Source organism: Myotis brandtii, unplaced genomic scaffold (assembly GCF_000412655.1).
Source record: "Myotis brandtii unplaced genomic scaffold, ASM41265v1 scaffold902, whole genome shotgun sequence".
Taxonomy (NCBI): domain Eukaryota; kingdom Metazoa; phylum Chordata; class Mammalia; order Chiroptera; family Vespertilionidae; genus Myotis; species Myotis brandtii.
In genome coordinates this window covers 3,498,884-3,510,828 of record NW_005371709.1, presented here as the reverse complement: position 1 = coordinate 3,510,828, position 11,945 = coordinate 3,498,884, and the positions used below count along the sequence as shown (strand labels likewise).

Below are 11,945 nucleotides of genomic sequence, written 5' to 3'. Positions count from 1 at the left end.
ATGTGGGGCAGGGGAGGGGAGGGAAGGTGGGGGAAAGAGCAGAATGAAGCCAACTCCTGGCTTTGGGGCTTGACTCACAGAGGGGATGGAGGCACCATTTAGTCAGGTGATAATGGAAAAATGGATTTAGGGTGTGGGGTCCAGGCAGTGAGATACTGACCTGGACAAGACCAATGTGCTCTTTGCCTCATGGGGTTTCCAGTTCCCAAGATGATCCCTAAACTGAGTCTATTAGTGCCTGGGCATCATGGAGACACAGTCCAGGGAAGTCTGTATTGAGAGTCCTAGCTGCCCTTCTGGAAGCTGTGTGGTCTTAGGCAAGTGAAGTGACTCCTTCCAGACTCAGTCCCAAGCTATAAAATGGGGCGGATACTGTGACAATGACTGGACTACTTACATTACACAAGTGGTACAAAGCATGCTTCCAACTTTGTTTGATGGGTGTAGGATCACACCTGGGCCAGATAACTGGACCAGGGAACTCCAGCTCATGGTTCCAGCCCCCTCTGTGGATGGGCAGGCCAGTGAGGTCCTTTTTGATTCTTTGTGTTTGCTATGTATCCACTGACCACCAACTCTCCCTCCAAAGGGCATGTTAGTCCTTTAGAAGAATTGCTAAGACCTCTCTAGTCTGTGGTGCGTAGGTCACAAGCATCAAAACGAACTCTGATTACTTTAAGAAGGGGACTTCCTGGTTGGGTGTAGTGGAGCTCACAGAAAGAAGAGAGGGCCAGGGAGCTGGGTTCGGGGAAGACAGAGTAGGCTGCTCCCGAGCCTTCAGCAGCAGGAACTCCTGGACAGTCCTCTCACGGAATAGCCTCCCACAAAAAACAAGCCCTAAAATATCTCAGCTCCTTTTCCTCTTGATGGAGACTCTAATTCCAGGAAGAGGATCTTACGGTCTGGCTTGAGTCATGTGACCTAAGAGGACCTGCCACCTGGCTGACAATCTGCCCAGTGTGGTCCCTCCAAGACGAAAAGAGGTGGTTCTGCAAAAGGAACTTGGCGCCATCACCCAAAGAAGGGGGCCTGGGTGAAGGGGGCTCTCCTCTGGAAGCATTAGTCCTGAGAATTATTTCCTGAGAAACTGCAGAAAGAATGCACTTAGTGGGTGAGGGGTTAGGACTGCCAACTCTGAGATTCTCTGCTCATGTATACGTTGCCACCATTTAAATTTGTATCAGCCCAATCACACTGATGGCTTGCCAGGCAACAACTGGTCGGTTTAAAAAGTCGGTCCATTCTACCTGATAGATGGCCTTATTCTAATTGTTAAAAATCTTTGTTGAAAATGTCAGTAAGGGAGAGACCAAGATGGCGGCATAGGTAAACACCGCAGACTGCTGCCGCAAACAACCACTTCAAAAATACAACTAAAAGTCTCAGCTCCTTTTCCTCTTGATGGAGACTCTAATTCCAGGAAGAGGATCTTACGGTCTGGCTTGAGTCATGTGACCTAAGAGGACCTGCCACCTGGCTGACAATCTGCCCAGTGTGGTCCCTCCAAGACGAGAAGAGGTGGTTCTGCAAAAGGAACTTGGCGCCACCACCCAAAGAAGGGGGCCTGGGTGAAGGGGGCTCTCCTCTGGAAGCATTAGTCCTGAGAATTATTTCCTGAGAAACTGCAGAAAGAATGCACTTAGTGGGTGAGGGGTTAGGACTGCCAACTCTGAGATTCTCTGCTCATGTATATGTTGCCACCATTTAAATTTGTATCAGCCCAATCACACTGATGGCTTGCCAGGCAACAACTGGTCAGTTTAAAAAGTCGTTCCATTCTACCTGATAGATGGCCTTATTCTAATTGTTAAAAATCTTTGTTGAAAATGTCAGTAAGGAAATAGTGATGAAGTACAGTGTTAAAACAAATAGCAGAGTTCTGGTCATTTCCCTATCGATGAGTGTCACAGGTGAGAGTCATCGATGGGGTCCATCAGATATTTCTGGTTCACCTCGCTTTTCACCTGAAGTTAAGAGCAGCCATATGACATGTGAGGAGAAGTGAGATGTCTCACATAGGCATGTAAGAACCAGTGTGTGATTTTCATACTCTCTTTCCCTCTGACATAGGAATCAGCAGTGCTCCAGGTAGCAACTCAACTAGTCCATCAACCCAGACCAGCCCAGACCTGATTGATGATGACATGGAAGAGCTACCAGATACCAGAAATGAACATGTAGCATGAACAAGAAATAAGCATTTCTTATGTAAAGCTCCTGACATTTGGGGGTTGTTTTATTGCAGCATAAGCTACCTTACACTGACTGATACATCAAGTAGTCCTACCCTTGCGCCATTTTGGCTCATCCTTTAGGTACTGGTGACTACAGAAAGCAGTAAAATCATAAAACCTTGACACTATATATAGCACAACACAGTGGCATGTGTTAAATAGTCTGGCATTAATTCTGAGTGTTTTAAAAGATATGGCCTCTAATATCCTTCCCCGATATGACCCAAGAAGACCTAAAAGTCTCTTCATCTGGTCAACCTAAAAAGACTGTCCTCGATCAGATAGAGTCTCTATCCTTGAGTTATAAATGACCCCGTGTCAGTCAGGGTCCCCACAGGAAATTAGTGACATACTCAATTTGAAGTATTTGAGGGGGGCTTATTAAAAGGACTTCTTATAAATGTCCCTGTAGGGGACAGATAATGCAATACCCCAGGTTAGGCGAGCAGAGTGTCATTAGCACCCCTAGACCTGGAGGAGCGAGTGGAAGGAGTGGCTGCCAGAAGCCAGAGAGAAAAGGCCACCTTATAGGAGCCATGAGCTTCAGTTTTAGATGTCAGATGTGGTCCTCAGGCACAAAACCATGTAGAGACGAGTAGAGAGAGTGAGTTGCTGAGGGACAAATGGAAGATGTCCACCACATCTACACCCTTGGGGAGCAACCATCTCCACAATCACTATGTTGTCAGATTTCCAGGAAAGAGGACAACTTTGAGGCCACCTTTAGCTTTGCTCATGACTGTCTGGGTCCAATAGAGAGCTCTGTTCTGGAGCTGGGCACTGGGTACTCACCAGCGAGCAGATGGCTATAGAGAAGGACCCCCTTTTTCTATGCTCCCCAAATTCTTGTGGTATTGGGGAAAACCATCACCATGAGGGCCAGTCCTGTCTGAACTGGTAATACGCACCCAGGACACAGCCATCCATCCACATTCTTTAATAAAACAATTATTTCTAGGCCATATGTTTGCTCCCCTCCACTTTCTCTTTGAAACTGACAACACTTCATGAAATGGAAAATTACACAAAATAAAAAATACAATATATTTATAGATAACACTCTAAACAGTTTTTCTTTTCTTTTCTTTTTTTTAAAGAAACCTTTTAGGCATTTGGGATTATTTTTCAGAAGTTCAGTCTACAAAGGAAACTTGAAAGACATCTGCTGGAGCCATGGAAAGATCTGTTCACAAACTGAACAGTAGCAATACCACGAATCACTTGAGACTTATCAAAGGGACCAGATCAATGGCAAATCCCAGTGCAAACTTGCCAGTTAACAAGATTTTACAGATGATTTAAACAGATGATTTATCATGAGTAATAGGAAATGTCCCTTTAGAAGAAATGAAGTTAAAGTGAACCAACGCACAGCCTCGCTTTCTCTGTTTGGAGAAGTTCCAGATCCTTACCCTGCCCTGGGATCCAGGTTCTAGCTTCTGCTAGGCCAGATGACACTAGAATCAGACCAAGCTGAAGACCCAGACCCTAAATATTCATCAGTTTGTCAAGCTAATTCTCTGAACTGAAGCCAGGCTTGGCCTCTGTGACAGCCCGGAGGCCCAGCATGGATTAAAGGACGAAGCTGGCTAGAGCAACGTCCCCCGGCTCCCTCCAGTCCATCCGGGGATGTCTGTGGGAAGGTCACTGAGCACCTGGAAGCACCAAGGCAGGGGCCTGTGCCTTCCTGCTGAACGGGCTTTTCTCCATGAAGCCAGCGTGCGGACACTTGCAGAACCCGCCTCGCGTGTCAATCCCAGGAGTGTGGGCTTCCAGGGGAGCGATCTGGCCAGTCCCCGCTGAATCAGAGCTTGTCTTTTCTGGGAATACGTCACTCCCAGAAGGCCCAACAAAGCTTTTCACAAGTGTCCCATTGTTTCAAATTGGCCACAGGTTGATAATTGTTAAAGTTGTGTTTTTGAAAATACTCATACTACAGAGATAAAAATGGGTCATATTGTTTCTCATGGGGGGCGGGGGGGGGCGTATATACTGAGGCAGAGCTGCCTGATTCTGACTCCCTCCCACTTCTCCAGGGAATTCATTACTCTTATTTAGACTTCTACAGATTGAAACTACAGAATTTTCATGTCCTTGGAGAAAGACTTAACAGCCACTTAGATATCCTGATTTCAGCTTTAACTTGGACAGATAAGCTGAGACAAAAAAAACCCCAGAAGATACAAAAATCAGAGAAATGGAATCCACCCTCACAGGCAGATGAGACCTGAACCAAAGACAAGCTGCTCCATTTGCTGCATCAAAGATCCCCTGGGCAGGGGGTGCGATATATCACGATATGAGAATGTAGGCTGAGCCTCCAGCCTGAGAGAGGCTGAGAGAGGGCTTGGTAAAGGGAAACAACGCATAGATGCGGGGCCGGTCAGGAGGGCCTGTTCAGTAAAGCTATGGTCCCAGGTTGGCATTTGTCTCACTGCAGGGATTAAGGCTCTGACAGCTGATCCTTTACAGATACTCATATATACAGACATATATTATTATTCATAATAATACTTTGATTTTTTTTTTCTGTTTTAAGGAAAAATATTTCCATGCGTTTTCCCACCTTTCTTTGTATTATTCTTTCTTTTTCTTTTCTTTCTTTCTTTTATTTTTTTTTTTTTTACTCCCAGCAATCATTTTAATTAGACATAGTCCTCTGGGGGCATACTTTGATCTTTAAAAAATATAACCTTTAACCTTTTGCAAACACTTTGTTTAAAATAATGTTGTTTTCCCCCCAAAGGAATTGTGTGCTTGGGAGCTATCTACGCTCTCACTGAAAACACTGGTGCTCCGTCCGGTGTTCAGTACCAACCAGACAGGACGTACAGCTATGTAAACATTATTTAAAATTATTCCAACATAAATACTCTTTTAAAGCCACATACCACAGCTTTTAGCTCATAATGCCCATGGACGCCTTAATGAAATGCCATTCAAAACGACCTCACTGTTTAAAGTTTACCTGGAGGTTCTAAAATTGTGTAAACAACATCCTCTACACGTCTCTAGAACAAGTGCCAAGTGTGGTGAATGCCGATTGCAAGCTGGCGATTGGAGGAGACTAACTAGTCTGAGCCAAATCACCAATGCGCTCTTTCACCTGATCAGTTACAGGAAGTTAGTCACAGGTTGACTTGTTCCACAAGGTGTTGATTCTTACATAACTTATAATAACCAGTTTTCAACAGTGTTCACCCATGAGGGACCTGAACCGGTCCCTCGTTCCACAAGGTGTTGATTCTTACATAACTTATAATAATTAACCAGTTTTCAACAGTGTTCACCCATGAGGGGCCTGAACCTGTCCCTTGTAAGATGTCTTTGCACATCTTTGCAAATGCAGTTTGCATTGGTTGTCAAGGAGTCAAGGTCCACCACAGACGGTGCCCCCACAGCTGAAGGAGCAAAGGTTCTAAGCCCATGGAATCCCACGGTGCATGGGTGGAGTCTTCTCAAAGTCAGTGAGCAAAGGGGCATCGAAACCAGCCAGGATGTTTTCTTCTCAGCAAACTGGGGACCCTCACACGCCAACGTACTGCTGGGATTCACAGCAGATGCCTTAGCCCCCTGATGCACTTAGGGATGAGGGGGAAACCCAGGGAGCAGGGAGAGCTGATGACACAGAAGAAAGGCTTGAGGTCTCCCAACTTGGTGACAATGACTCTCAATACTCGAGCTCCCTCTGTGTGCTGCTCACTGTGATGCTTGTTTCCGTCCTGACGTCCATATTCTTGGGTTTCCTGGTTAACCTGTCTCTGGAAGAGTCTCTGCCCAAAGCTGTGAGTAACAAACCAGCCTCGGTCAAGCTCTCGTCCTCACTGCCCAGTGCAGACGGAAGACAGCCGGGGTCTCCAGCACACAGTCAGGTTACTGGCACCTACGGAAGCACGTCCAGAAATGGAGTAGTGACCAACCCGGGGGCTGGCCTTTTGCCCCATAGGAGAAGGGACAAGGAGCATGGGTAATGACAGGCATAGCTTGAGTGATTAGTGGCTTCAAACCTTCATCTTTAAAAGTCCATAACTGATCATGCTGCAACTGGAATCAAAGGAACATCTCTCTTCCTTGTTGGCCAAGCTTCATCAACTACACGCCTCCAAGGCTAGATTTTGAGGTTTTGTTTGAGAAAAATACTGTACATTGTTTTTTAGGGCAGATTCACAAGGTGCTATTTTTATTTAAAAAAACAACAACAACCTTCTCAGTCACTGTCTTCCAAGAACATCGACATTATTTCTTCATGTGCAGGGCGTCCTGGAACTTGGTGCTGGTGTACCGGGCCTGAAAGCCTTTCTTGTTGACGGTGTCGTCCGTGTGGAAGCGGATCATCAGAGAATCCCCTGCAGAGTAGATTTCTTCCAACGGCTGAGGGAAGGAGAAAGGAAACAGGGCACTTTAAGCCGCATGACTGTGGTTGGAGTTTAAAATAAGGATGAGCCAGGGCCTCACCCAGACATGGGATGGCTGATGGGGGCCATTAGTTCCCTGGCCCCAGAGACTCTGAAGAGCACCAAAACCCGCTCCCTGTTGAAGGAGCTCATTGCAAATTCTGCTCCAGGAGCTCCCAGCCCTGCTTTTCCACAGACAACCCTGGACACAGCTCACATAGAATTGATTAAGGGCATAGATGGGCCAGGCACTGGTCTAAGCGCTTTCGGATCTTATCTCACATAAATTTTACTAAACTTTACAAGGCAGGTGCGATCTCCATTTTATGATGAGGAAACTGAGACTCAAGTGCACACAGACAGGTAGGACCCAAACCCCGGTCTTTCTGGTGGCCAAGTGTGTACCATGAATCACCCAGCGCTAGGGCACCATGGTGATTGGTTTGATTGATCTGATTTGATTGATTTGATTTGACTGATTTGACTTATTTGATTTGATTGATACGATGCGATTGATTGCTTTGATTAAAAGGTGATACTAAAATTTTCCAGCTTTTAAAATATATTTAGGTGGACTTACTCCTGAAGTAATTAAGTCTTGACAAGGGACGAACACAAAATTAACAAGGAAGTATAAAGAAAGAATATAGATTGCTGCTACCTGCCAGATACTAGTGGAACCACACTGGACTTCCCACATATTTCACTGCTCAGGACGCCCCAAGGTTTTCCTCTGCATGTGGACCCACATTTTGAAAGATGTTATCTATGGAAGACGCATTGGTTACGTCACACATTTGTCCTTTCTTTTTGGGAGGTACAGGAAGATGAAGGGAAATTATTCAGACATATAAATGCCAATTTGAGCTTCTGCTTAGCACCAGGAGCACTAGTGAATCCAAAATGATTGGCTATGTATCCAGCCAACAGCAAAGAAGCTTGAGTGATGAGCCTCAGGGCCGAGGGCTGAGGGCCTGGTGTGGGCAGTGCCCAGCGTGGTACAGCCGGAGTGGGACCAGAACGCTGTTCTGCTGGTCCACACACCTTCACTAGCACCAGTGATATGGCAGGCCTATGTCAGGTGCTGGGGAAGTGGTGAGCAAAAGGGCTCTGCCCTGTCCTGGGGAGGTGGCCCAGGAAAGAGGTGATAGTGAGAAAAATGATGATGATCTTGATGATAACCGAAGATGGAGATTTGTCATTTCCATAGGCATTTCGTTTTGCTTGGGGAGAGAACTGTAAATATACAAAAATACAATCGAGAGTTTAAAAAGCCTAAGGCCAAATAAAAATGGGGGTGGGGGTAGGTGCTCTGCAAAATTAGGAAACAGTCTTAAATGGAAAATGCTCCTCAGTAGCTGACCTCAGTCCAAGGCTGTATGAATTGGTCCCTGGCTCCCTCCCACCCTCCTCTCTGACTATTCTCCCATTTCCCACTGTTTCCCAGCAGAACAGGCCTCCTGGTGGTGTTCGTAAGTGGGTGTCTGACTCCACTACTCAGGCTCTTTATCACCATGCTCTGCCCCCTGGGCCCAGCGAACTGGGACTCACCCCCGAGCCACAGAAGCGGCCGAGCCTGGGCGCCGTGCTGTCATAGCCGTCGTAGGCCTCCATGTAGTCATAGCCACAGTCCGCCTCCTCCTCGACCTCAAAGGTCCGGAATATCAGCTCCACGCCGTAGCCGTCCTCCGCCACGATCACCCAGTCACAGCGGGCCTGACTTGGGTAGTTGTTGTCCCCAAACTGGGCATGAGAATAGAGCTCTTTGGTCTGCACTTCGGCCTTCAGCCTGCCCCCACACTCTGGAGCGAAGAGAGAACCACGATACCCCCTCGGCACAGAGAACCCCCTTGCCACCCCCACTCCCCACTTCCCAGTCTGGGACTTCTCTCTGCACACCCCCTCATTCCAGGCCAGTTTTGTCTGCAAAGCCTGTGCGTGCCCTGTGGGAGAGGCCAAACAAGTGTCATCATCCCATTTTACAGAGGAGTAAACAGAGGCCTGTGACTCTGAGTGTCAGGGCTCATTGCGGGATCCAAATTGGGCCTCACAGCCAAGGTCCTATGTCCCCAGGCTGAGCCACGTAAGGCCTCCGGGAATATCTGAGCCTACTGCTGAAAAAGCTGGCCGCCTGGATCTTAACCACTTGACTCCCTGGAAGAGCGCTAGAGCCATCTACCAAGGGCTCACACCAGCCCAATTGACTTGCTGTAATTTGTAACTTTTGCCAACAGAGGGCACCAAAAGCACATCAGAACTGCTGGTGAGGTCTGAAACCTAGAAGCTTCAGAAGAGACTTGACAGGCTCCTGCATTTCAGAGCACTGACCACAGGCACCCTTGAGGCCCCTGTGCGTGTCACCAGTGAGCTTACCTCATACTTTGTATTCTGTAGTCTTGGCTTTTGGGGTTTTTACTAGAACTGTAACTCTGCTTGGCCTGGGTCCCATGCTATCTCGTGTCTAGGCCACTACAGGCCACAAAATATAAATGGATAAATGACAGTGATCAGAGATTAGAAAACACCAGAAACTTTGGAAGTAAATTCCTTGCTGTCTGTCCTCAATGTGTTCCACGCTTCCGAGGGGCCCAGAGCTCCCTGGGGCGTGCCTTCTGCTTCGTCCAGGCCCAGCTGGCCCCAGTCCTGTCTGACCGCAACTCCCGGGCCCATCTGTGCTCTGGCTTAGAATTTCTTCTAGGTGTGAGCCTTTGAAAAACCTCACATCCCTGAGATGCCGCTGGCGATGAAATGGGCATAGAGCAGGGCAGGATGACTTCTCTCCCTCCTGCCAGATCCCCCTCCATCCCCAGGAGGCTGATCTCCAGGTCCACATGGGTGGGCCCCCTGCCCTCTGCCCTCTGCCTCCGGGTTGGGTTCAGTCAGGGAAGGACCAGCAGATGAGGGGAGGGAGGAGATAGGTCAAGGTATTTAGTCCCAGGCTCCTTCCCTGCCTGGTCACTGAGGCTGCGTTCTTCACCTAAAAGTCACAGCTCCTGTCCAGGTACCCTCTGCTTACCCCCCATTCTGTTGCCAGGCTCCAGAACCTATGCCTGCACCTGGGCCTGGGGGTAGTAAGAGCCCTATAGTTCTTAGTCCTGGTCGCTGCCCTGTCCCTGTGGTGTCCCCACACCCTGCCCGCCCCTTTGTAAATAGTCCCTTATTAAATTCTCCTCAAATAATGACTCCATCTGAGTGTTCCCCCATTTCTTGCTGGGACCCTGACCCACCTCAAGCACCTATGCTCTGTCTGTAGGGACAAGAGAGTGAAGTCACTAGTCCATGGCTTTTACATTTCCTGCTGGGAAGCTAGAGCCTGTTGAGGAGCTGAGAGGGTGCAGATAATGGAGTGTCTTCTAGAAGGGAAGGACAGCTAAGCCGCCTGTGGGTGCTGGTTGTCCTTTGGTTTTACCTGATTCCTATTTTCTGGCTCTGAAAACCAAGAAAGCTGAGGGCTGGGGCTGTTCAAGGGATCAGAGAACCTCACAGGGTCCCCTGATCTCAGACTCTGAGTGGGTCTCGGGCAGCTGCCACTTAGCCAAAGGGCCACAATCTTACACCAGAATCAGAGTCAACACTGCTTCCCTGGGTTCTATCCCAGGCGGTGACATTTTAATGGCGAAAGAGCAGAGCCAATCTTCTTACTGACATTCTTCTATTTAACAAAGCAGATGTCAGTTATAAGCATATATATTTCCTCCAAAGGACCAAATAAAGCTCACATTTAAGTGAAGGAAAAACAGAGGGCACCAAAAGCACTGAACTATTTTCCCTTTTCTGGACCGGTCCTTAGAAAGGACTACTCTCCAGCACTCAGCTCCTAGAATTCTGGGTTGCACAGACCAGCAAAATCACAAATACCTTTTTAAAAGAGAGGATGGGAGGAAGGAAGGGGCGGAGGAAATGTGGCGCCAATAAAATACTGTCCACTTTAAATGTTGCCAGTGAAGGACATTAAAGGAAAACAACCTTCCCCTACTGTTGCCCATGTTTCGTTTTCAACGGGACATGCTATCACACGCCTCCCTCCCCACAGCCATGTTAAAAGGCAGTCCTGTCCCCGCCCTTCCCCCATCCACCTCCACGCACCTGTGCTGTGCTCCGCCTGGAAGCCTTTCCTCTGCACCGAGGCGTCTGAATAAAACCTGAGGAACAGGCTGCTGCCCGCAGCCACCACGGGGTCTGGCTTCTTGCTGCCACAGAAACGGCCAAGGATGGGGGCCTGGGTGTCCGGTCCGTCATACACTTCCAGGTGGTCGTAGGCGCATTCCTGGTGCTGCTCCATCTCAAACTCATTAAACGTCTGGAGATGGAAAAGCACAACGTGAGGCCAGGGCCTGGCGTTTAGCCGGGCGAGGACCCGGTGGGGCGGGACGCGCATCTGGCTGCCGAGGGGACAGGGAGCCGTGGCGATCACGGTGACATCTTGGAGAGGCCTGGGCTTGGCTCCTCTCTCGGTCTCCAGAACAACCCAGTAGGCAAGGGCAGGAGCCGCTACAATTTAACCTTTTCTTAATATCATTAGAATGATCAGTATGCAAAGTGAGTGTTAATTATTATAATGTATTCTAATCCATATTTATGAAACCTCTATAGTTTCAATCACTCTGTATAAACAGACATAGCGAGAGATGGATTTTTCTGACTAATTTGACATTGAGCAGGCAACAAACTCTCAACCTCATTCAGCCCCATTAAATGCAGCCGAACTGCAGTGTTATCAGTGAATGACATTGACAAGCCTGAGTGTGAAGAGAGATACAGAAAGACGGTAGAAGCACAGCCATCGGGGCCACCTGGTGTATCAACAAACAGCTGTCTCATGGCGATGGGTTCTCCAGGAGGGAGCTCTGGATCTGAGTCCTGGTTCTTTCTCTTACTTGCGTGTGATTTTGCGTAAGTCATGTAAACGAATGAGCTCCACTCCTCCTCTCTGTCAAATGGGAACATTCATGCCCAGCATAGCTCCCCTTTGCTGCTATGTGCTGGCATTATCCTGCTTGATTCGCCCAGAACCTGAGAAGGGAGGTAATTATCATTGTCCTTCTATATGTGAGGGGACCAAGGACTAAAGAGTTTGTTGCCACGGTGACATCTTGGAGAGGCCTGGGCTTGGCTCCTCTCTCGGTCTCCAGAACAACCCAGTAGGCAAGGGCAGGAGCCGCTGCTACTGTGACCACTGCAGCTGGGACGGGGTTCGGCGTGGCGGCGCCTGTGCGCCTCCCATCACATCACGCAGCTTCTCCAGCGCAGCGGCGCGAGTGCTCCTGGGGCCGGGAGCTGCTTTAAGTGCTTTACAAATGTTAATCCTCACGGTCCT

General features: G+C 48.3%; 1 protein-coding gene across 1 annotated transcript in view; it reads right to left on the bottom strand.

Annotated features, from left to right (window-relative positions):
• Window positions 1-6,204: 6,204 nt before the first annotated feature.
• Window positions 6,205-11,945, bottom strand: part of TLL2 (tolloid-like 2) — a gene marked incomplete at its 5' end in the record, with an annotated part of 97,848 nt that continues 92,107 nt past the window's right edge. Inside the window, 3 exons of the mRNA XM_005885466.2 lie at window positions 6,205-6,605; window positions 8,180-8,430; window positions 10,715-10,928. Of these exons, the coding sequence (XP_005885528.1) occupies window positions 6,471-6,605; window positions 8,180-8,430; window positions 10,715-10,928 (600 nt within the window). The remainder of the gene's footprint in view (window positions 6,606-8,179; window positions 8,431-10,714; window positions 10,929-11,945) is intronic.